We start from the raw sequence: 27,134 nt of genomic DNA on the forward strand, positions 1-27,134 counted from the left end.
CCATAAACATACCAGCCAGCTGATTTGCGCATGCTCTGAGGATGCGGCTAGGGATGCTGTCTGGGCCAGTAGCCTTGCGAGGGTTAGAAATGTTAATGTTTTACTCACATCGGCCACGGAGAAGGAGGTGGGGGCCGCGACGGTGGCACTGTATTATTATCAAAGCGGGCAAAGAAGGTGTTTAGTTTGTCTGGAAGCGTGAAGTCAGTGTCCGTGACATGGCTGATTTTGTTTTTGTAGTCTGTGATTCCCTGTAGACCCTGCCACATATGTCTCATGTCTGTGCCGTTGAATTGCAACTCCGCTTTGTCCCTATAGCGGCATTTTGCTTGTTTGATTGCCTTGCGGAGGGAATAACTACATTGATCATATTGATCCATATTCCCAGATCTCTTCCCTTGGTTATATGCGGTGGTTCGCGCATTCAGTTTTGCGCGAATGCCGCCATCCATCTGCGGTTTCTGGTTAGGGTAGGTTTTAATAGTCACAGCGGGTACAATCTTCAATGCACTTCTTTTTAAATTCACTCACCGAGTCAGCGTATGGGTCAATGTTATTCTCTGAGCCTGACCGGAACATATCCCAGTCCGCATGATCAAAACAATCTTGACGCGTGGATTCCGATTGGTTAGACCAGCATTGAATGGTTCTCGTCACTTGTACATCCTGTTTGAGTTTCTGCCTATAAGACGGTAGGAGCAAGATGGCGTTGTGGTAGGACTTGCCGAAGGAAGGGTCTGGGAGGGCTTTGCATGCATCGCAGAAGTTAGAGTAGTAGTGGTCGAGGGTATTGCCCATGTGCGTAGTGCAATCAATATGCTGATAGAATTTAGGTAGGCTTGTTCTCAAATTTGCTTTGTTAAAATCCCCAGCTACAATAAATGCAATGAACTACTGTTCATTTTGATTGTATGAAAAGAATGCTTCACAATTAACCAACACCATTCTAGCTTATCCTCTGCATCCCCAACAGCTATACAATATAAGTATGTTATTTTGGTCTTTTGTGGGCTGGTTGGTTATATAAAAGACAGCATGAAGAATAGTCATGGTGCGTGTATGGAGGACTGTAAACTAATCTTAGCGTGTTTGCTAATGAAAGCAAGCTAATGTGCTGAAATATTCAGTGACTCCATTCTACCTGGCCCAAGGCAAAGACACAATACGTCATTCACTGCATTTCCTTTTATACCTTCCTAAATAGGTCACAATAAGCCAACGCTGTACTGGGTATTCTCTAACAAAGTGCTGAGTGGGCAGACTCCCCTTTGCACTTTAACTTTCCAGACGTTTCGAGGGCTGACTTATTAATATCGTCATCATAACAACTAAAAGTATTTGGTTAAATTACATTAATTACAAGGTGTTGAATGGACATGAATTCAGTTTTCTTTCTAGCTGTGGCTACTAATACAGTGGCAAAGCCATTCAAACTAAAGACTTCATTATTCATTTACTTTGCTAAACAGTTGCAGTATCTGTTAAGTCAAATGGACCCCCATTAGCGCTCTGAGATAGCCATTCTGCTGCCTGTTTGAGCCATTTAGAAGTTTCGTGGTTTAAACCAACACATGGAGTAAACATTCTGTTATCAACACTGTTTGAGTCTTGGGAACTTCTTGCTCCCTAAATGATCACCACACCCCCCTCCCTCCCCCCCATCACCAAAGGAACAGTGTTCCTGAATGTATGTGTTTCTAGGTCTAATGAATTGCCATTAACGACTGTAAACCCACATGGCTGGTCACTTTTCCGAGCTGCATCTTCTCTCCTCAGAGAGCTGGAAGACTTGACTGTGTCTCATGATGCTAGTGAACATTAACGCCACTAAATTATACCCAGCTCCAGATGCTCCAGATTGTCACCATTGTGCAGGTTTTCCATCAGAGAGCAGAATCATGTCACACCGCAATAATATACATAATGCCAATGTTATGAAAGGCTGTTGGAGACTAGAGCGGTTGTTAATTGTATGTCATCATTATTTAATGTTCTGTTGCTAAGCAGGGGCACATAGAGCCACTTCTAAGGTTCAGTGAGGTGTGACTGCTGTCTAAAGGTTTTAGTGTGATAAGTCTGTTCTTAAAAACACCATACTCTGATTAGTCACTCTCCATCTATGACTCTCTCTACTGCTAAGATTCTGTAATAGAATTAGTGGTCATCTTAGATTTGTGTGCAGAGTCTTTGATCCAAATCTCTGACTGGCTGTACTCAAACAGTCAGACAGGTTTAACATTCTATTTTTAGCATAGCCAATCAGCCTACTATTTAGAACGCAATTACCGGTATTCGGGAACGGCCATTCACACAGGTTTTCACTATGACCAGTACTTAATGTGAGCTGATATTGTATCTCTCTCTGTGGTTTGGGTATATATATATATATATATATATATATATATATATATATATATATATATATATATATATATATATATATATACACATATATACACACACACACACACAGGACAATACTAACACTATCTGTTATTCACTCACTCAATAGGCCTATAGCCTATACAGTACACCCACTGAAATCCCACTGAAATCCAACGGAGGTCTTCAAGGTCTGTTAGACCTTGGATACATAACCATAACATCTGATTCTTTGTAAGTGAACTTCGGATAAACTCACCACTTCAAAATCACCAATTTATGGGGACTCACAATGTCCAGTCCATAGAAATAAATTATATTTCTATGGTCGGGTCAACCGGTCTATGAATTACACAATTAAGACCTAAACATGCAGCACACTAAAGAGCATATACTGAGGCAAGAGTGAAAATGTTTTTAAACTTTTTTGCTTTGCATTTTAAATTGCAAATGTCTACAACTTTGTGTGCTGCTATTTTGGCCAGCTCTCGTAAAAGAGTGTTAATCTCAATGAGACTAACCTGGTAAAATAAAGGTAAAATAAAAGATAATTGAAGTGTATTCATTCTACTCAGGGTATTTGCTCTGTGGCTCTACTCAATTTCAGTGCATATGTTAATCGACATTGCAACATTGTTCTGCATAAACACTCAATGTCTATTACGTACACATCTAACATGTCCGTTGTACCTGCAATCTAAACCTACTCAAGGTCTTCAGGTCTAGTTCTGAGTTGGTAATGACACATAATAATGAGATTAAATGAACAGACATGAATGAGTGAGAACTCAAACTCACTAAGGTCATTTGTTTAAAATTGTGCACAAAGACAAATGGTAAAAAGAGTGGTTCATAACACTGACAATTAATCCCGACTAATTAAGGTCATTCAAGACAGCAGAGCACATACAGCAACACCTCTGTCTTAAGGCCCTCTTCATTCTACTTGTCATAATGCCATTAATTAGAGATGCGTTCCTTAATTAGAATGCACACAGTCACAGATTTAAAATGAAGTGTAATTTAGTAATGAGAAGTCAACAAGCGAATGAGGGCACGCGCGCACACACACACACCGAACATTGTTTTCCGTGCGACAGGTCACTCACTCCGTGAGAGAAAGCTGAAGGCACTTCTGTGCTTTGATTGGCAGGTGCTGTGGCATGGTAGCAGCCAGCCTAAGGTGTGAGAGCTGCAATCATAGCAGCGCAGAATCCTGTGGCTTTAGACAGATGGCCCTGACCTCCACAGGACTAACTGGCAATAAGCCCCTCAGGATGGAAAACATGAAAGCGCCTCTACCAAGTCTCTACCTCACGTTAAATTACTCCCCCAGTCACAGGCTCACAGTATAAAATGTATTGGTACTACTGAAGTACACCTCGTCAATTATCATAGTTTATTGTACCTGGAGGTAGGCTGGGTCTCTTCCTCTTATTGCGGTTCTCAGCTCCGTTTTCCAGAGGACAGTCTGACACCAGTGGCCCGTTGGAGTTGCTGAACTGCAGGGGCTCGTTGTTGGAGGAAGGGTCAAGGGATAGCGGATTCAGTCCTGAAACACACCAAGCAGCCATGTTAAACCAGATGGACCATAGCTCTACAAACCACGACAGAAACACAACAAGCAGCCATGTTAGACCTGATGGGCCATCAATTATAGATACGATTGTGTAACTCATTCACAATATATCCAATTCAGTGCAGAGTACATGTTGGCTACAAACTATTTAAGACGGTATGTGAAGGAGAGGGCACAAGGAGAGAAATGTATACCATTGTTACGGTTTTCTTCTATATCCTCCTCTGAAGAGGTGTAGCAAGGATCGGACCAAAATGCAGCGTGGTAATTTTGATACATGTTTAATAACGAATAAACACGAACAATACAAAACAAGAAACGTAACGCGAAAACCGAAACAGCCTATACTGGTGCAAACTAACACAGAGACAGTAACAATCACCCACGAAACACTCAAAGAATAAGGCTGCCTAAATATGGTTCCCAATCAGAGACAACGATAAACACCTGTCTCTGATTGAGAACCACTTCAGGCAACCATAGACTTTTCTAGACAACCCTACTATATCACAATCCCAATACCTACAAAAAAAAAAAAAAAAAAAACACACCACATAATAAACCCATGTCACACCCTGGCCTAACCAAAATAATAAAGAAAACACAAAATACTAAGAACAGGGCGTGACAGAACCCCCCGCAAGGTGCGGACTTCCGGACGCACACCTAAACCCATAGGGGAGGGTCCGGGTGGACGTCTGTCCACGGTGGCGGCTCCGGCGCGGGACGTGGACCCCACTCCAACAAAGTCTTACTCCCCTTGTATCGTGTCCTTAGATTTGCAACCCTCGCCACCGACCTTGGCTTAGTAACCCTAAACAAGGGCCCCACTGGACTGAGGGGCAGCTCCGGACTGAGGGACAGCTTGGGACTGGGGTAGCTCGGCACTGAGGGGTAGCTCGGCACTGAGGGGTAGCTCGGCACTGAGAGGAAGCTCGGCACTGAGGGGTAGCTCGGCACTGAGAGGAAGCTCGGCACTGAGAGGAAGCTCGGCACTGAGAGGAAGCTCGGGCAGGTTAATGGCACCGGCAGATCCAGGCTGACTGGTGGTTCTGGCAGATCCTGGCTGAATGGCGGATCCTGGCTGACTGGCAGATCCTGGCTGACTGGCGGCTCTGGCTGCTCCATGCAGACTGGCAGCTCCATGCAGACTGACAGCTTTGGCAGCTCCATGCAGACTGACAGCTTTGGCTGCTCCATGCAGACTGACAGCTCTGGCTGCTCCATTCAGACTGACAGCTCTGGCTTCTCCATGCAGACTGACAGCTCTGGCTGCTCCATGCAGACTGACAGCTCTGGCTGCTCCATGCAGACTGACATCTCTGGCTGCTCCATGCAGACTGCCGGCTCTGGCTGCTCCATGCAGACTGACATCTCTGGCTGCTCCATGCAGACTGACAGCTCTGGCTGCTCCATGCAGACTGGCAGCTCTGGCTGCTCCATGCAGACTGGCAGCTCCTAGCAGACTGGCAGCTCCTAGCAGACTGGCAGCTCTGAACAGGCAGGAGACTCCAGCAGCGCTGTAGAGGAGGAAGGCTCTGGCAGCGCTAAACAGGCGCTCCCAGACACGCTCCGTCGGGCGAATTCCGTGCCTGATGCACCAACAAAGCAACTCCCTCATAACTCTCTCCTCCAATTTCCCCATTAACTCCTTCACAGTCTCTGCTTCGCTCACCTCCAACACCGGCTCTGGTTTCCTCCTTGGCTCCTTACGATAAACAGGGGGAGTTGGCTCAGGTCTGACTCCTGACTGCCACACTCTCCCTGTGCCTCCCCCCAATACATTTTTGGGCTTCCTTCCACACTGCCGAGTTCATCTCTCCAACTCCATTCTCCTATTACCCTCTTCGCACTGCTCCAGCGAATCCCAGGCGGGCTCCGGCACTCTCCCTGGGTCGACCGCCCACCTGTCTATTTCCTCCCAAGTCATATAATCCAGACTTTGTTGCTCCTGCTGCCACTGCCTGACACCAGAACGCTTGGTCCTGTTGTGGTGGGTGATTCTGTTATTGTTTTCTTCTATATCCTCCTCTGAAGAGGTGTAGCAAAGATCGGACCAAAATGCAGCGTTGTAATTTTGATACATGTTTAATAACGAATAAACACGAATAATACAAAACAAGAAACGTAGCGCGAAAACCGAAACAGCCTATATATTTTTTTTCAATACCATTCATTCTTTACAACTCATAATTTTCATTCATACTCCAATAATGGTATTTTAATTTAACTAAACAAAAACCACAAACAAAACCTCAGGGGAGCATCTTCCCTCCCAGTCATCCTACAAACTACCTTTCCCTATCTCCCCGTCCCTAATCTATCCCCTTACAAATCTAAATGACACCCAGCCCTAAACCCCCCTTCCACCTCTCCCGGGCAGCATGCTGCCCCCACTTCCTCTCCTCCCTCTTCATCCTCCCCCTCAAATCTCCTTCCACCCTCCTCACTATCCCTTCCACCCCCCAATCTCTCCCTGTCTTCACCATGTTCTGCCTGGCTTCCCACAGCCCCCGTTTAAAGAGACTTGTGAGAAGCCAGAGCAGAAACCTGTCCCTAGCCGTCCCTCTCGCTCTCCCTACACCTCTCTCTAACCTGACGTCAATACAAAATCCCCTCTTACCAAACCTAACACCCGTGCCCTAGCCCATACTACTCCGGCAAAGGCACAGTCCCAAAAGACATGGCGCACAGTCTCCTCCCTGCCACAAGAGGATCTTGGACAGGTGGGGGATTACACCAAACTATACCGGTACATGATGGAACGTACCGGCAAGCACTTATGGAGGCTCAACCAATTCAGGTCCTTGAGCCTGTTGTCCAGACCCCGCGCCTGCACTTCCTCCCAGACCACTTCCGACATGCCCACTACAGGCGCCAAACTCCCTGCCTTTCTGACCTCCTCGTACAGGTGCCTGTGATCTAAACCTACTCGGGCAACATCAACCTCAGGGTGCGCACGCAGCCACTTGGCCGCATGACCAAAGTGCCACGGCAGCTGTTCCGCCCGAGGACCCGCGTTAGACCACACCATTACGCTTCTCGCCTGATACGAGAAGAACACCCGCAGGAGGTAACCGGACGGGTGTATCACTGGATGAGCAAGCTCCGTTAACAAGAAAGAAACAAAAATTGCGTCCAGCTTGAGGGGGAAATATGGTACCCCCCTACCTCCCTCCCCGATGGGACAGAGCATGCGTACCCTGGCGACCCACTCGCACCTGCCACTCCACATGAACTGAAACACAAGCCTCACTAGAGGCCTCCTCAGACAAGCCGGCAATGGGTAGATGTACGCCAAATACAAAAGAGACAGCAACACATCCACCTTTAGGACCAGGACTTTGCCCATAAAAGACAAATACCTAGCCTTCCACATTGCTAGCTTCCTCTGTACCACTGCGATACGCATGTTCCAGTTTAGCGTCACTGAGCCGGAGGTCTCAAAATGGACCACGAGAATCCTCAGGGCCCCCTCACAGAGAGATAACCCCCCCGGCACATCCGTTCTACCGCGCCATCTTCCGAAAAACTTGACGGGAGACTTTGCATGGTTCAGAAACGCTCCCGACGCTCGGGTGAAATCCCCAAAGATGGCAAGGGACCCTGTCAGGCACGAGTCCTTGCACAGCAGCAAGGAAGTGTCGTCGGCGTACTGCGTCATCTTAACACGCAGCCCACCACTTCCAGGGATCAACAAGCCTTCCACCCCTGTGTCTGCCCTAATGGAAGCCCCCAGAGGCTCCATGTACAGAACGAAGAGGAGAGCCGAGAGTGGGCACCCCTGCCTGACCCCAGATGAGAGGTCAAAAACGTCACCCAAGTGACTATTTACACTAACTCGGCACCCCACTCCGACATATAATGTACGAATCCATCCTATGAACTCCTAATCGACCTAACACTCTGAATAAAAAGGATCTATTCACGCGATCTAGCGCTGCTACCATTAAAGGCAGTCCTCTATCTTCAACCCAAGCGATGGAGTCCCTGATTAACTGTAGGTTCCATCGAATAGAGCGGCCCTCTACCCCGCACGTCTGATCCTCATGGACGACGTAGGGAAGGGCTGTGCGCAACCGGTCTGCTAAAACCTTTGCAACTAGCTTGTAATCTACACACAGCATGGTCAACGGCCGCCAGTTGCCAAGGTCTGTTACTTCCCCCTTCTTATATAAAAGTGACAGCACACCAACAGCCATTGATCCCCCCGGGACCCCCGTCTCAAGGATGGCCTTCAAGACTTCGAGGACCACTGGTCCACGTATACCCCAAAACTTGAGATAAAACTCAGCCGGCAGCCCATCCATCCCAGGCACCTTCCCTTTTCCCATCCTCCTAAGAGCGCTCTCAAACTCTACTAGTTTTATTTATTTTATTTCTATTTCACCTTTATTTAACCAGGTAGGCTAGAGAACAAGTTCTCATTTGCAACTGCGACCTGGCCAAGATAAAGCATAGCAGTGTGAACAGACAACACAGAGTTACACATGGAGTAAACAATTAACAAGTCAATAACACAGTAGAAAAAAAGGGGAGTCTATATACATTGTGTGCAAAAGGCATGAGGAGGTAGGCGAATAATTACAATTTTGCAGATTAATAACACTGGAGTGATACATGATCAGATGGTCATGTACATGTAGAGATATTGGTGTGCAAAAGAGCAGAAAAGTAAATAAATAAAAACAGTATGGGGATGAGGTAGGTAAAAATGGGAGGGCTATTTACCGATAGACTATGTACAGCTGCAGCGATCGGTTAACTGCTCAGATAGCAGATGTTTGAAGTTGGTGAGGGAGATAAAAGTCTCCAACTTCAGCGATTTTTGCAATTCGTTCCAGTCACAGGCAGCAGAGAACTGGAACGAAAGGTGGCCAAATGAGGTGTTGGCTTTAGGGATGATCAGTGAGATACACCTGCTGGAGCGCGTGCTACGGATGGGTGTTGCCATCGTGACCAGTGAACTGAGATAAGGCGGAGCTTTACCTAGCATGGACTTGTAGATGACCTGGAGCCAGTGGGTCTGGCGACGAATATGTAGCGAGTGCCAGCCGACTAGAGCATACAAGTCGCAGTGGTGGGTGGTATAAGTTGCTTTAGTGACAAAACAGATGGCACTGTGATAAACTGCATCCAGTTTGCTGAGTAGAGTGTTGGAAGCAATTTGTAGATGACATCGCCGAAGTCGAGGATCGGTAGGATAGTCAGTTTTACTAGGGTAAGTTTGGCGGCGTGTGTGAAGGAGGCTTTGTTGCGGAATAGAAAGCCGGCTCTTGATTTGATTTTCGATTGGAGATGTTGATATGAGTCTAGCCAGACACCTAGGTACTTATAGATGTCCACATATTCAAGGTCGGAACCATCCAGGGTGGTGATGCTGGTCAGGCGTGTGCAGGCAGCGAACGGTTGAAAAGCATGCATTTGGTTTTACTAGCGTTTAAGAGCAGTTGGAGGCCCCGGAAGGAGTGTTGTATGGCATTGAAGCTCGTTTGGAGGTTAGATAGCACAGTGTCTAAGGACGGGCCGGAAGTATATGGAATGGTGTCGTCTGCGTAGAGGTGGATCAGGGAATCGCCCGCAGCAAGAGCAACATCATTGATATATACAGAGAAAAGAGTCGGCCCGAGGATTGAACCCTGTGGCACCCCCATAGAGACTGCCAGAGGACCGGACAGCATGCCCTCCGATTTGACACACTGAACTCTGTCTGCAAAGTAATTGGTGAACCAGGCAAGGCAGTCATCCGAAAGACTGAGTCTGCCGATAAGAATATGGTGATTGACAGAGTCGAAAGCCTTGGCAAGGTCGATGAAGACGGCTGCACAGTACTGTCTTTTATCGATGACGGTTATGATATCGTTTAGTACCTTGAGCGTGGCTGAGGTGCACCCGTGACCGGCTCGGAAACCAGATTGCACAGCGGAGAAGGTACGGTGGGATTCGAGATGGTCAGTGACCTGTTTGTTGACTTGGCTTAGCTTAGATAGGCAGGGAAGGATGGATATAGGTCTGTAACAGTTTGGGTCCAGGGTGTCTCCCCCTTTGAAGAGGGGGATGACTGCGGCAGCTTTCCAATCCCTGGGGATCTCAGACGATATGAAAAAGAGTTTGAACAGGCTGGTAATAGGGGTTGCGACAATGGCGGCGGATAGTTTCAGAAATAGAGGGTCCAGATTGTCAAGCCCAGCTGATTTGTACGGGTCCAAGTTTTGCAGCTCTTTCAGAACATCTGCTATCTGGATTTGGGTAAGGAGAACCTGGAGAGGCTTGGGCGAGTAGCTGCGGGGGGGGGGGGGCGGAGCTGTTGGCTGAGGTTGGAGTAGCCAAGCGGAAGGCATGGCCAGCTGTTGAGAAATGCTTGTTGAAGTTTTCGATAATCATGGATTTATCGGTGGTGACCGTGTTACCTAGCCTCAGTGCAGTGGGCAGCTGGGAGGAGGTGCTCTTGTTCTCCATGGACTTCACAGTGTCCCAGAACTTTTTGGAGTTGGAGCTACAGGATGCAAACTTCTGCCTGAAGAAGCTGGCCTTAGCTTTCCTGACTGACTGCGTGTATTGGTTCCTGACTTCCCTGAACAGTTGCATATCGCGGGGACTATTCGATGCTATTGCAGTCCGCCACAGGATATTTTTGTGCTGGTCGAGGGCAGTCAGGTCTGGAGTGAACCAAGGGCTGTATCTGTTCTTAGTTCTGCATTTTTTGAACGGAGCATGCTTATCTAAAATGGTGAGGAAGTTACTTTTAAAGAATGACCAGACATCCTCAACTGACGGGATGAGGTCAATGTCCTTCCAGCATACCCGGGCCAGGTCGATTAGAAAGGCCTGCTCACAGAAGTGTTTTAGGGAGCGTTTGACAGTGATGAGGGGTGGTCGTTTGACTGCGGCTCCGTAGCGGATACAGGCAATGAGGCAGTGATCGCTGAGATCCTGGTTGAAGACAGCGGAGGTGTATTTGGAGGGCCAGTTGGTCAGGATGACGTCTATGAGGGTGCCCTTGTTTACAGCTTTAAGTTTGTACCTGGTGGGTTCCTTGATGATTTGTGTGAGATTGAGGGCATCTAGCTTAGATTGTAGGACTGCCGAGGTGTTAAGCATATCCCAGTTTAGGTCACCTAACAGAACAAACTCTGAAGCTAGATGGGGGGCGATCAATTCACAAATGGTGTCCAGGGCACAGCTGGGAGCTGAGGGGGGTCGGTAGCAGGCGGCAACAGTGAGACTTATTTCTGGAGAGAGTAATTTTCAAAATTAGTAGTTCGAACTGTTTGGGTATGGACCTGGAAAGTATGAGATGGCCGCCTCGCTTCGCGTTCCTAGGAAACTATGCAGTTTTTTGTTTTTTTACGTGTTATTTCTTACACTAGTACCCCAGGTCATCTTAGGTTTCATCACATACAGCCGAGAAGAACTACTGAATATAAGATCAGCGTCAACTCACCACCAGTTCGACCAAGAATATGTTTTTCGCGATGCGGATCCTGTGTTCTGCCTTACAACCAGCGCCACGGGATGGTTCCCATGCAGCGACCCAAAAAAACGACTCAGAAAAAGAGGGAAACGAAGCGGTCTTCTGGTCAGACTCCGGAGACGGGCACATCGTGCACCACTCCCTAGCATTCTTCTTGCCAATGTCCAGTCTCTTGACAACAAGGTTGATGAAATCCGAGCAAGGGTAGCATTCCAGAGGGACATCAGAGACTGTAACGTTCTCTGTTTCACGGAAACGTGGCTCACTGGTGAGACGCAATCCGAAGCGGTGCAGCCAGCGGGTTTCTCCACGCATCGCGCGGACAGAAACTAACATCTTTCTGGTAAGAAGAGGGGCGGGGGCGTATGCCTTATGGCCAACGTGACATGGTGTGATGAAAGAAACATACAGGAACTCAAATCCTTCTGTTCACCTGATTTAGAATTCCTCACAATCAAATGTAGACCGCATTATCTACCAAGAGAATTCTCTTCGATTATAATCACAGCCGTATATATCCCCCCCCAAGTAGACACATCGATGGCTCTGAACGAACTTTATTTAACTCTCTGCAAACTGGAAACGATTTATCCGGAGGCTGCATTCATTGTAGCTGGGGATTTTAACAAGGCTAATCTGAAAACAAGACTCCCTAAATTTTATCAGCATATCGATTGCGCAACCAGGGGTGGAAAGACCCTGGATCATTGTTACTCTAACTTCCGCGACGCATATAAGGCCCTGCCCCGCCCCCCTTTCGGAAAAGCTGACCACGACTCCATTTTGTTGATCCCTGCCTACAGACAGAAACTAAAACAAGAAGCTCCCACGCTGAGGTCTGTCCAACGCTGGTCCGACCAAGCTGACTCCACACTCCAAGACTGCTTCCATCACGTGGACTGGGAGATGTTTCGTATTGCGTCAGCCAACAACATTGACGAATACGCTGATTCGGTGTGCGAGTTCATTAGAACGTGCGTTGAAGATGTCGTTCCCATAGCAACGATTAAAACATTCCCCAACCAGAAACCGTGGATTGATGGCAGCATTCGTGTGGAACTGAAGGCGCGAACCACTGCTTTTAATCAGGGCAAGGTGTCTGGTAACATGACTGAATACAAACAGTGCAGCTATTCCCTCCGCAAGGCTATCAAACAAGCTAAGCGCCAGTACAGAGACAAAGTAGAATCTCAATTCAACGGCTCAGACACAAGAGGCATGTGGCAGGGTCTACAGTCAATCACGGACTACAGGAAGAAACCCAGCCCAGTCACGGACCAGGATGTCTTGCTCCCAGGCAGACTAAACAACTTTTTTGCCCGCTTTGAGGACAATACAGTGCCACTGACACGGCCTGCAACGAAAACATGCGGTCTCTCCTTCACTGCAGCCGAAGTGAGTAAGACATTTAAACGTGTTAACCCTCGCAAGGCTGCAGGCCCAGACGGCATCCCCAGCCGCGCCCTCAGAGCATGCGCAGACCAGCTGGCCGGTGTGTTTACGGACATATTCAACCAATCACTATACCAGTCTGCTGTTCCCACATGCTTCAAGAGGGCCACCATTGTTCCTGTTCCCAAGAAAGCTAAGGTAACTGAGCTAAACGACTACCGCCCCGTAGCACTCACATCCGTCATCATGAAGTGCTTTGAGAGACTAGTCAAGGACCATATCACCTCCACCCTACCTGACACCCTTGACCCACTCCAATTTGCTTACCGCCCAAATAGGTCCACAGACGATGCAATCTCAACCACACTGCACACTGCCCTAACCCATCTGGACAAGAGGAATACCTATGTGAGAATGCTGTTCATCGACTACAGCTCGGCATTCAACACCATAGTACCCTCCAAGCTCGTCATCAAGCTCGAGACCCTGGGTCTCGACCCCGCCCTGTGCAACTGGGTACTGGACTTCCTGACGGGCCGCCCCCAGGTGGTGAGGGTAGGCAACAACATCTCCTCCCCGCTGATCCTCAACACTGGGGCCCCACAAGGGTGCGTTCTGAGCCCTCTCCTGTACTCCCTGTTCACCCACGACTGCGTGGCCACGCACGCCTCCAACTCAATCATCAAGTTTGCGGACGACACAACAGTGGTAGGCTTGATTACCAACAACGACGAGACGGCCTACAGGGAGGAGGTGAGGGCCCTCGGAGTGTGGTGTCAGGAAAATAACCTCACACTCAACGTCAACAAAACTAAGGAGATGATTGTGGACTTCAGGAAACAGCAGAGGGAACACCCCCCCCATCCACATCGATGGAACAGTAGTGGAGAGGGTAGCAAGTTTTAAGTTCCTCGGCATACACATCACAGACAAACTGAATTGGTCCACTCACACAGACAGCATCGTGAAGAAGGCGCAGCAGCGCCTCTTCAACCTCAGGAGGCTGAAGAAATTCGGCTTGTCACCAAAAGCACTCACAAACTTCTACAGATGCACAATCGAGAGCATCCTGGCGGGCTGTATCACCGCCTGGTATGGCAACTGCACCGCCCTCAACCGTAAGGCTCTCCAGAGGGTAGTGAGGTCTGCACAACGCATCACCGGGGGCAAACTACCTGCCCTCCAGGACACCTACACCACCCGATGCTACAGGAAGGCCATAAAAGATCATCAAGGACATAAACCACCCGAGCCACTGCCTGTTCACCCCGCTGTCATCCAGAAGGCGAGGTCAGTACAGGTGCATCAAAGCTGGGACCGAGAGACTGAAAAACAGCTTCTATCTCAAGGCCATCAGACTGTTAAACAGCCACCACTAACATTGAGTGGCTACTGCCAACACACTGTCAATGCCACTGACTCTATTCCAGCCACTTTAATCATGGGAATTGATGGGAAATGATGTAAATATATCACTAGCCACTTTAAACAATGCTACCTTATATAATGTTACTTACCCTACATTATTCATCTCATATGCATACGTAGATACTGTACTCTATATCATCGACTGCATCCTTATGTAATACATGTATCACTAGCCACTTTAACTATGCCACTTGGTTTACATACTCATCTCATATGTATATACTGTACACGATATCATCTACTGTATCTTGCCTATGCTGCTCTGTACCATCACTCATTCATATATCCTTATGTACATATTCTTTATCCCCTTACACTGTGTACAAGACAGTAGTTTTTTTTTTTTTGGAATTGTTAGTTAGATTACTTGTTCGTTATTACTGCATTGTCGGAACTAGAAGCACAAGCATTTCGCTACACTCGCATTAACATCTGCTAACCATGTGTATGTGACAAATAAATTTGATTTTGATTTGATTTGATTACTTTGCAGGCTAACTCCTCCCCCTTTGGCAGTTCTATCTTGACGGAAAATGTTATAGTTGGGTATGGAAATCCCCGAATTTTGGGTGGCCTTCCTGAGCCAGGATTCAGACACGGCAAGGACATCAGGGTTAGCAGAGTGTGCTAAAGCAGTGAGTAAAACAAACTTAGGGAGGAGGCTTCTGATGTTGACATGCATGAAACCAAGGCTTTTTCGATCACAGAAGTCAACAAATGAGGGTGCCTGGGGACATGCAGGGTCTGGGTTTACCTCCACGTCACCCGCGGAACAGAGGAGGAGTAGAATGAGGGTGCGGCTAAAGGCTATCAAAACTGGTCGCCTAGAGCGTTGGGGACAGAGAATAAAAGGAGCAGATTTCTGGGCATGACAGAATATATTCAGGGCATAATGCGCAGACAGGGGTATGGTGGGGTGCGGGTACAGCGGAGGTAAGCCCAGGCACTGGGTGATGATGAGAGAGGTTGTATCTCTGGATATGCTGGTTGTAATGGGTGAGGTCACCGCATGTGTGGGAGGTGGGACAAAGGAGGTATCAGGGGTATGAAGAGTGGAACTAGGGGCTCCATTGTAAACTAAAACAATGATAACTAACCTGAACAACAGTATACAAGGCATATTGACATTTGAGAGAGACATACAGCGAGGCATAAAGTAATCACAGGTGTTGAATTGGGAGAGCTAGCTAAAACAGTAGCTAAAACAGTAGGTGAGACAACAGCTAATCCGCTAGCACAACAACAGCAGGTAAAATGGCGTTGACTAGGCAGGGAGGGTCGGATTAACTACACACAGAGCCTGAGTGCGGCTGGGGCCGACAGATAAAACATAAACAAGCAGAATGGAGTACGGTGATTAATGGACAGTCCAGCATGCATCAGCTATGTAGCCAAGTGATCAGTGTCCAGGGGGCAGCGGTGGATGGGGCAGGGAAGCTGGACTGGCGAGTATTATCCAGGTAAAAAAAAAGAAACTGGCTGGCTGTGCAGAGGGTAAGGTAAAAGCCGCTAGCAGTGGCTAACAATGACTAAATAGCTTGTAGCTAGTTAGCTGCTGGAGGTTCTTGAGTGTGTTCTGAAAATAAAAAATAATAGCGATTCCATATCACATTGGGTGAGGCAGGTTACCGGAAGGTATAAACAAATAAAAAATCGAAAAGAGATTGAAAGTAAATATGGGTCCAGTGAGTGTTTGGGACGCGGCGATTCAGACGGTTAGCAGGCCTGTGCTAACAAGCTAACAGTTAGTAGGCCGGGGCTAAACAAGGTAGCAGTTATCGGACCGGGGCTAAACAAGGTAGCAGTTAGCGGACCGGGGCTAAACAAGCTAGCAGTTAGCAGGCCGAATTAGCAAGCAAGGAGATAGCAAGGGCTAGAAAGTTTGCCTTTGGGGGGCGTTGCGATGGGGTGAGTCTGTTTATGCCTCTTCATGCGGTGACATCGATAGACCGGTCGTGGGTCCGGAAGAAAAATATGTAAAAAAACTATATATACGATATATACAAGGGACACGACAAGACGTCCAACTGCTACGCCATCTTGGATCACCAGCTTGGATCTGGGCCTCCATCACTTCTGGGCCTCCATCACTTCTCTAATGTCCTCCGGCAACCGCCTGGACAAGTGTTCTAAAAACACATTTCCCTGCTCTACATCTATTTCCCTTTCCTTAAATAAACCTTGGAAATGATGAGTTGTTACCCTGACCATATCCTCTGGTTCTCTAACTATACTACCATTTTCTTCCCTAACGCCATGCATTACCTTCCTACTCTGTCTGGCCCTAACCGACTTAAAGAACATAGCAGAACAAGTCTCATTGTGTTCTAGAAAGCCACTATGCGCACGCTCCAGGAAAGCTCGAGCCTTCCGCTCCTGCAACTCCCTGAGCTGCGCCTTTAGGGTTGCGGATCTCTCCCAGTCAAACGACTCGCCGAGGTTGCCTGCCTCGTACTCGAGTTCAATTAACCTTTGGATACGATCAATCTCCCTCCTCTCCTCCCTTTTTTTCCTCTGGCAATACCCTATTATAAAAGTCCTAATCCTCACCTTAACTAATTCCCACTACTCTAACACCCCCTCACACATGGACCGGAGGCCTTCATGCCTCCAAAAGAAACCAAAAAACCCGTCAACAAAAACCTGCTCCTCCAGCACATCCCGATCTAACTTCCAGTACCCCCTACCAAAGAGGCAGACTGGCGACCCCACCTGCAGGAGCACCCCATCGTGATCCGAAAAGAAAACAGGCAACAGCCGCCTAGACAACTTACCCAAAGACCTGGGTACAAAAATATAGTCGAGCCTCCGCACAACCCCCCTGGAGTTGCGCCATGTAGGACCGGCCAATTTCGGAGTAGTGTGCAGGCCATCATCAACCAGACCATGGCAAGCCATTAGCCCGGTGATGGCGCCTGCACTGCTATCCCCCCCTAATCCTAAATCTGTATTAAAATCCGCCCTATCACTAATTTCCTATTTGTGACACACAGGGGCGCCAGACAGTCCACCATCTCCCTCCTGTCTGCCACCACCTGTGGCCCATACACCACCACTAATCTAAATTTACAATCCCTTATCGTGACATCCACCCCTATAACCCTCCCCTGCATCACCACAAAAGAACCCTCCACTTTTACCTCCCTGTGCCCACACAAAATCCCTACCACCGACTCCCCCTTGTCCCACTCCCTCTTAAACCTACTAACATCCCCTCCATCCCCCAGGTGAACCTCCTGTGAAAAACAAAAATCAAACCCCACACCCTCCAAATAACTAAAAACCGCCCTCCTCTTAACAAAATCCCTTAAACCCCTTACATTTAAACTAACAAAAGTAAAACCAAATCGTGTTGGCCAGCCCAATCCCAGGGACCGACCGTGTTGGTGGATTTTGCACCATCTCCGCAAGGAAAATGGCGCACCCGGCTCACATTCTCTTCCAAAACCAGGAAAAAAGAAAAACCAAAGTGACTGAGCCTATCTGGTGCAAACTAACACAGAGACAGGAACAATCACCCACGAAACACTCAAAGAATATGGCTGCCTAAATATGGTTCCCAATCAGAGACAACGATAAACACCTGCCTCTGATTGAGAACCAATTCAGGCAACCATAGACTTTTCTAGACAACCCTACTATATCACAATCCCAATACCTACAAAAAAAACAAGACAAAACACACCACATAATAAACCCATGTCACACCCTGGCCTAACCAAAATAATAAAGAAAACACAAAATACTAAGAACAGGGCGTGACAACCATACAGTGTTTGACTTCCATTGGGGAAGTCTAAACTAAATAAAAACAGGCAAGACCCCCAAAGACTGTGGAAATACAACTATATTCAACCATAAGTAAAACAAATGTTCCCTATTTAACAGTCAGGAGTTCAACAAACTAAAGAATAATAATTATCCCCTTTTAACGTTGTTTCACTTCTTCAAGGACACACATTAGAGACCCCTACAAGTGACAGTAGATTTTCCCATGATGTCAAGCAATGAGGCACTGAGTTTGAAGGTAGGCCTTGAAATACATCCACAGGTACGCCTCCAATTGACTCAAATGATGTCAATTAGCCTATCAGAAGCTTCTAAAGCCATGACATCATTTTATGGCATTTTCCAAGCTGTTTAAAGGCACAGTCAGCTTGTATGTAAACTTCTGACCCACTGGAATTGTGATACAGTGAAATGTAAACAGTCCAACCTAAGTGTATGTAAACTTCCGACTTCAACTGTATGTCAGAATCTACAGATTGTTGTGTCTTTCTGTTCAGGGGACCAATTTATAACCGGTGTGTTTCAAATGAATTGTCTGTGTGCGCCATTTTTTTAAACTGCACAGGCAAAAACATAGAGATTTCTGAACTTGCCACACGCCATGTACACATGTTTCCCATTATAAATTAGACCTGTCCTTAAATTGTGTTCATGTGAACAAGCATTATAACTCCATTTGGAAAACGCCCTCCATTCACCATTTATGGTGACAATAATGTATTTTATTTTATGTATAATTTGGGACTATTCGAAATAGGTTACATCAGTTTCTATATGAAAGAGCAATGGCAAATTTGATCACATTTCTGTATAGCTGCGAGCAGAATATTTGGCAGTGATTTTCTCAAACTAAAAGTATAGCAAGATTGATTGTGTATTCGAAACAATTTAAAAGTAGACGAAATGCTACAACCCACACATCTATGCAAAATATGAATTGTGGTTCAATCTTTAGTTTATCAATAAATTATTGTGTTTCTATCTCCTGCTTTGGTATAGGCTCTGAGATTAAAACTAGGCAATGATGTCACGCTCATATTGAACAGCAATACTGTAGCCTACCCATACTGTCAATTTACTGTAGTTGGCAGAATGTTATAATCTTTTGCAGTAATTTATGTTGTATCTAGCAAAGGACTGTGTCAGTTTTTGAAATTGTTGTGGAGCTGTCAGCAGAAAATTTAAATTCAGCAATGTTTTGCATCGACTTTTCCCCCAACCCAAATATGCTGGATTGTCTAGGCCATGCTACTTTTTTTTTCATTATTACAGTAGGCCTACTTACAGTAGCATAGGCCTACTGCAACATCACATATCAACTGTTCACCTGTTAAATCTGACTGAATATTATAAACCATACTGCCTATGGGATTGAAAAACCTTAAATACATTCGGGAAAATATTCAGACCACATGACTTTTTCCACATTTTGTTACATTTACAGCCTTATTCTAAAATTGCTTAAATTGTTTTTTCACCCCTCATCAATCTACTACACACAATACCCCATAGTGACAAAGCAAAAACAGTTTTTTAGAAATGTTTGCTAATTTATAAAAAGTAAACCACTGAAATATCACATTTACATAAGTATTCAGAGCATTTACTCAGTACTTTGTTGAAGCACCTTTGGCAGCGATAACAGTATTGAGTTTTCTTGGATATGACGCTTACAAGCTTGGCACACCTGTATTAGCGGTTTCTCCCATTCTTTTCTGCAGATCCTCTCAAGCTCTGGCTGGGCCACTCAAGGACCACTCAAGAAGCCACTTCTGCTTTGTCGTGGTTGTATGCTTAGGGTTATTGTCCTGTTGGAATGTGAACCTTCTCCCCAGTCGGAGGTCTGGAGCACTCTGCAGCAGGTTTTCATCAAGGATGTCTACGTACTTTGCTCCATCTTTCCCTCGATCTTGAATAGTCTCCCAGTCCCTGCCACTGAAAAACATCCTCCCAGAAGGGCCAGGTTTCCTCCAGATGTGACGCTAGGCATTCAGACCAAAGAGTTCAATCTTGGTTTCATCAGACTATTTCTCATTGTCTGAGAGTCCTTTAGGTGCCTTTTAGTCCTTTAGGTGCTGTCATGTGCATTTGACTGAGGAGTGGCTTCCGTCTGGCGACTTTACTATAAAGGCCTGATTGGTAGAATGCTGCAGAGACGGTTGTCCTTCTGGAAGGTTCTCCCATCTCCACAGAGCAACTCTGGAGCTCTGTCAGAGTGACCATCGGTTTCTTGGTCACCTCCCTGACCAAGTCCCTTCTCCCCCAATTGCTCAGCTTGCCTGGGAAGCCAGCTCTAGGAAGAGTATTGGTGGTTCCACACTTCTTCCATTTAAGAATGATGGAGGCCACTGTGTTCTTGGGGACCTTCAATGCTGCAGAAATGTTTTGGTACCATTCCCCAGATCTGTGCATCGACACAATCCTGTCTCAGAGCTCTCTGGACAATTCCTTCGACCTGATGGCTTGGTTTTTGTCTGACATTCACTGTCAACCGTGTGACCTTATATAGACAGGTGTGTGCTTTTCCAAATAATGTCTAATCAATTGAAATTTACCACAGGTGGACTCCAATTAGGTTGTTTTAGCTGTGTCATTATGGGGTATTGTGTGTAGATTGCTGAGCATTCTTTTTCTAAAATGTATTTTTTTTAAAGGCTGTATTGTAACAAAATTTGGAAAAAGTTAAGCGGTCTGAATACTTTCTGGAGGTACTCTAGAACTCTCTCAGAGTGATTTGGCTATAGGTACAATTAAATGAGAGATGCACATGGTAATTTGTTGTATGGCTATTTCGGGAATATGCACCAATCACAGCCAGAAAAGGTGAAGAAAGTATTCTGTAATGGTTAGGAAAATAAAATAAATAGGAAATAGATTCCTATGTCTAACTATTTTAGATTCTAAAAATAAAATGCATAGGTTTTTACTCTTTTCACTACGGCAAATGGCTGCATTTTTGTTTTCAGTTTTAATGAATAAGCGAGTCATAATTTGCACAAAATGTTTACTTGCCAGCTTGCAATACAATATTTCAACCTACAGCAGATGTGCGTACTTATAGTCTAAAGTTTGTGGGGATGTGAGCCCTCTCAACTCAAATATAAAAATACAAAAAATGCTCACTTTTGCATGAAAACTGGTGCATGCACATTTTGGGGTGCTGTACGTATGCACAGTTTATAATTGAAGCCACTGGTCTTAAGACAGTGAGGACACTAGGTAGCATCTCCAAACTAATCCAGAAGTTTAATTTCCACCCCAGCATATTTCTGTCCTGAGAGTAACAACGACAGGATTAAAACACAAAGACCACCATTAGTTAAGAACCTAAGACACACACTCTTAATATAATTATATTAAATTATCTAAAGTGAGTGCAGGCGCCGATATAGAAATGGGCCAATCCGTCCAACAGCTACAAGCAGACAATCCTTTTCCAAAACCAGTCCTTCTACTTTTCTGACCGATAGCGTCTTCCACAGGATAAAGCAATAAGGAGAGTAGAGGCTGATAAATTATGGAAACAATAACAATGTGAATATTGCCCCAAAATCCCAGGAAACAAACACGTTAATTTGTGTTCCGACCCTAATATATCAGTGATTTCCTGTTCCAAAATTGGATTTGTGTTATTTATAATTCAGAACAGGGTCTGGGAGAGACAAGGCCTATGCTCATGAAAAATGTATCACTTCTCTCGTTTTACACTTGTTTTGCTAGGCCTTGTTGTAGTCAGAAAACGGAATCTCTGAAGATGGAGAATAGCAAACTTGTCTTTAACAGAGAGTCCATATCTGCTCTGCAGTAGAAACGGGTTGGAACCTAAATGAATTCCAACAGTTAAAATAAAGTTCTGAACTGGTTCGAAACCCCAAATAAGTATCCATTTATATCGTTCCTTTTTGTTCCTTTTTCGACCTGTGAACAGTTTTTTACATTTAGTTCATTAAATTACTTCCCCAATCAGTGCACTTAGAGCAGGAAAGCTTGTTGTTTGCATGCGTGATGGACAGAAAGTGTAGCCTATGTGTGGAGAGAGCGAGAGAGGGTTGAGGAACAGGCTTAAAGCGCTAGGCATTTTGTTGACATGCATTATCTGAATTAGGTCCACAATTATTAGGTCCACAATTATACCTAGGAGGAGCAGCTTAAATGTTCTTTGAGCTAGCTAGCAAACAAGCTTGTGTGTTCAGAGCGCCACCAGAATAACTAGGCCTATAGTATCATTAACGATAATTGAAAAAGTTTATCCATTCTTCGCTAGCTAATTAAAAACCTCTCTCCTTATCAGATAGTCTAAACATGCACTGGCAAAGATTTTCAGCTTGCAGGCAGATGCTGGAATACATTTCTGAGTGACAGAGTGAGGGCTTTGCACAGGCACTCTGTTGCATTTTTTGTGGGACAGGTTTTCCATGCATTTAATATAACGGTTTTGTTCCGGAACAGTATGGATCACTTTCGTTTTCGGTTCCGTTTCTGTTTAGTTCCGTTTTCAGTTCTATTCCCTGAACCGGTTGCAACCCCTGAGTAGAAACACACGGGGCTCAGAAGACAGACATATATCGCAGGACACCATCAGATCCCTTATATCCTTCAATTACTTGATGTGTGTGTGTTCATGTGCATCATTTACTAGAATCATTTCTAGAGAATTTCCACTCTGCTATGGTTATTGATTAAAAGCAGTTGTACGCGTGTGAACGCTCATGCCCAAAGCTTATGTTATGGTGAAAGGAGGCCTTATATGGTCTTTGAAACAAAAACGTATTTGAGGGTACGGAGGATGAGCTGAGGTGGAGAATTGGTCACTGGCTTCCAACCATATGAAGAATTAGGTATTACTATTCATCTTTGTGTGTTTTTAAGTGCTCGGGACAAGCAAGTGACCGCAGCTGTAAGCAGGACATACAGGGACAAGCTACAAACAAAATACAAACCACAACCCCATACTGTTGAAGTCCTGAAAACCTGTGGTAAAGTGATTTGCTGAACTTCTGCTCAACACCTGAAAATGGAAGTACAGCAGGCCTATGTGTTGCATCACATACATTTTTGATGGCCATAAGTTGAGTTTAAGTAAGTACAGACTGGTGAAGTAGTGAAACACGTAGATCACATCACTTGGAGCCGTGAAGTGAGTGTGACTGATCAGGCATTCTTTCAGCATGGAAATAGAAAGCTCTCTTTCTCTCCATCTATGTATTTCTCTCTTTCCGATCTGCATCGGGGGCTCAGAAAGTTACCAATGGACTCCGACACCCTCATACAATTATGGGTAGCAGCATTTTTATGGAAGTTTCTCTAGCTCTTCTCCACAACACAAAATCATCCTTAATGTGTTTACAGGGGGATTTTAAAGGTCTCACTCTGTTCAAATGATGCGCCTTCTACCCCCGTTTCTTTTAGAGAGAGCTTGATAGAACCTCTCCACATCAGGCCCTTCTCCAATCTGTTTACTTCTCTCCCTCTCTTTTTTTCCTCTCAGTCTCTCCTTCCTGTTTCACTCTCTCTGTTTTGTGTTCTTTATTTAACCACATTTCCATCACAATGAGAACCAACCATCCCGTTCTCTCTCTGTGCCATCAGGGCTTTCCACATGAAGAGAGAAGATGGGTAAACAACAGGCTAATAAACAGACGACAATCTGTTGAAGAGCAGAATTGCCTTCCCTCAAACCAAGGGAAATGAGCAGGGAAATCTGCCCGGTAAAAATTATGTAGAAAGTCAAATGTTTTATCGAATGAAAAGGAAGTGGGCTCCATCAGTGATGGAACTCCTCTCGACTGACTGGCTGTCTGTTTGTCTGTTTGTGGGACATCACACAGTACACCTAGTGCTCACTGCTTACAAATCCACCCACGCACCCTCCATCTCCCTACCTCTCTCTGCACTGTCTGTCTGTCAGCCTCCATCTGGCATCTCTCTTCCTCTCACTCTTTTCCCAGAAAACAGTCCACAAAATTCTCTCAGATGTCAAATGCTTCAGTTCATCTTATAAACACACTAGAGTTTCACTGTAAGTGTAAAAGTTTAATAAAGCCAGCTTTTCATTCTCAGAGTTTAAGAGGTTCAAGAGGAAATAAAAGGAGATAAAAGGGGAAATACAGAGAAAAAGAGAGCTAGACAGAGAGAGACGGGATAAACAGAACAATTGAAGGAAAGTGGCCAACCAGATAAATTGATGGCCTCTTTGGGGTATATTGCATTTGGAAAGTATTCAGACCCCTTGATTCCACATTTTGTAACGTTTACAGCCTTATTCTCAAAAATGATTCAATCGTTTTTCCATGATCAATCTACACACAATACCCCATAATGACAAAGCAAAACCCATTTTATTTTTTTATTTAAACAAATGAATAAAAAGCAAAAAAATCTGAAATATCACAATTTCATTAGTATTCTGACCCTTTACTCAGTACTTTGTTGAAGCACCTTTGGCAGCAATTTACAGCCTTGAGTCTTCTTGGATATGACGCTACAAGCTTGGCACACCTGTACTTTGGGAGTTTCCCCCATTATTTTCTGTAGATCCTCCCAAGCTGTGTCAGGTTGGATGGGGAGCGTCGCTGCACAGCTATTTGCAGGTCTCTCCAGAGATCGGGTTCAAGTACGGGCTCTGGCTGGGCCACTAAGGACCATTCAGAGACTTGTCCTGAAGCCACTCCTGTGTTGTCTTGGCTGTGTGCTTAGGGTCGTTGTCCTGTTTGAAGGTGAATCGTCGCCCCGGTCTGAAGTCCTGAGCACTCTGGAGCAGGTTTTCATCAAGGATCTCTCTGTACTTTGCTCTGTTCATCTTTCCCTTGACCCTGAATAGATTCCCAATCCCTGCTACTGAAAAACATCCACACAGCATGATGCTGCAAACACCATGCTTCACCAAATTTCCTCCAGACATGACACTTGGCATTCAGGCCAAAGTGTTCAATCTTGGTTTCATCAGACCAGAGAATCTTGTTTCTCATGGTCAGAGAGTCCTTTAGGTGCCTTTTGGCAAACTCCAAGCGGGCTGTCATGTGCCTTTTACTGAGGAGTGGCTTTCATCTGGCCACTCTACCATAATGGCCTGATTGGTTGAGTGCTGCAGAAATGGTTGTCCTTCTGGAAGGTTCTCCCATCTCCTCAGAGGAACTCTGGAGCTCTGTCAAAGTTACCATCGGTTTCTTGGCCACCTCCCTGACCAAAGCCCTTCTCCCTCAGTCTGGCCAGGCAGCCAGCTCTAGGTTCCAAAATTCTTCCATTTAAAAAAAAAGAAATGTTTTTGCTTTGTAATTATGGGGCATTGTGCGTAGATTGATGAGGGGAAAAAACTATTTTAAAATAAGGCTGTAACGTAACAAAATGTGGAAAAAGTCTGAATACTTTCCAAAAGCACTGTAGACAGGTGTGTGCCTTTCAAAATCATGTCCAATTAATTGAATTTACCACAGGTGGACTCCAATCAAGTTGTAGAAATATCTCAAGGATGATCAATGGATGCGCCTGATCAATGGATAAACAGTATGAACCTGAGCTCAATTTCGAATCTCATAGCAAAGGGTCTGAATACTTATTTATTTTTAATACATTTTCTAACATTTTTAAAAACTGGTTCTCACTTTTTCATTATGTGTGTTATTTTATTTAACCTTTATTTAAGTCAGTTAAGAACAAATTCTTATTTACAATGACGGCCTACACTGAATGCACTGTAAATTGGCTATTGAGGCTGAGTCACTGCCTGGTCTCTCTCTCTCTAATGTGCTGTAGATCTCTCTCTGTTGTGGTAACAAGTGGCCACCACACAGGCACACACGCGCCTCTACCACACACGCATGCGCACATGCACACACACACAGCCTCTTTGTGCTCTGGTGACCCTGGAGAACTGCTGAGTCACTACGCTCTACCCCACAGGGACATTGGTGGATGGTCTGTTTGGGAAAAACTATCTGGCCATAACCACAGCTCACGCTACAAGGAGAAGAGGGGGAAGTATGAGTCCCAAGGCCAACGGAGACAATAAATAACACAAGGTAAATAGGAAGTCAGGGGATGTGGGTCTGGGCAGCAGGAATGAGAGGAGCTTCTTTGCTTTTTCTTGGCCAGGTCGCAGTTGAAAATGAGAACTTGTTCTCAACTGGCCTACCTGGTTAAATAAAGGTGAAATTGGGGCCTCCTGGGTGGCGCAGTGGTCTAGAGATTCTGGGTTCGAGGCCAGGCTCTGCCGCAGCCGGCCGCGACCGGGAGGCTTATTGGGCGACGCATAGGTTTGGGAGGGTTTAGCCGGCGCACTAGTGACTCCTGTGGCGGGCTGGGTGCAAGTGCATGCTGACCAGGCAGGTCACTAGGTGTACGGTGTTTCCTCTGACACATTGGTGCGGCTGGCTTCTGGGTTGGATGTGCACTGTGTCAAGAAGTAGTGCGGCTTGGTTGGGTTGTTTCGGAGGACGCATGGCTCTCGACCTTCGCCTCGACCTCCCAGTCCATACGGGAGTTGCAGCGATGAGACAAGGCAGTAACTACTACTACCACGAAATTGGGGAGAAAAAATAATAATAATAATAAAGGTTAAATAAATAAAAATATGGGGAGCTGGAGGGAGGAACCAGGAATTAAAACCTGACTTAAGAGGACTACAGTGAGCAGGCAAAGGGTACACAGACAGGAAGGATAGGCTACACAGGATATAGAGAGGATATACGTAGAGGACAAATATGAATGTGGTATTAATAGGACACAATGTACAAGATACATAATGCAGACACAACCAGTTTGGGGGAAGGAGTGACGTGAGATGGTAGAGAGTAGACCAGCAGCAAAGCTGTAAAACATTAAAAGGCCATCTCAATAGCCCAACATCTCTGACTGCAAACACAATTTTTAAAAACTGATGCCTTCGCTAATGTCCTTCGTGAAAATGATACCCAATGCTATTTCTAACACGGTCAATAATCTGCTACGACTATCTGTAACTACAAGAGAGCATTTGGGATGCTGGGAACAACACTGCTTCCCTGCACACACACAAATATCAAAGAGCTAACTGAGAGCAGGTAAGGTTTTTCGCTTCTCTCTCCTTCGGGCGGGGTGGAGTGGAGGGCTGCA

The 27,134-nt window shown here is 45.7% G+C and overlaps 1 protein-coding gene across 2 annotated transcripts in view; it reads right to left on the reverse strand.

Annotated features, from left to right (window-relative positions):
* The window catches only part of LOC109905334 (ecto-NOX disulfide-thiol exchanger 2-like), a 256,082-nt gene that overhangs the window by 159,830 nt on the left and 69,118 nt on the right, over positions 1-27,134 (reverse strand). For both annotated transcript variants that reach the window (XM_020502640.2, XM_020502641.2), the window contains exon 2: positions 3,791-3,934. In XM_020502640.2, coding sequence (XP_020358229.1) covers positions 3,791-3,934 — 144 coding nt within the window. The remainder of the gene's footprint in view (positions 1-3,790; positions 3,935-27,134) is intronic.

Source organism: Oncorhynchus kisutch, linkage group LG15 (assembly GCF_002021735.2).
Source record: "Oncorhynchus kisutch isolate 150728-3 linkage group LG15, Okis_V2, whole genome shotgun sequence".
NCBI lineage: Eukaryota > Metazoa > Chordata > Actinopteri > Salmoniformes > Salmonidae > Oncorhynchus > Oncorhynchus kisutch.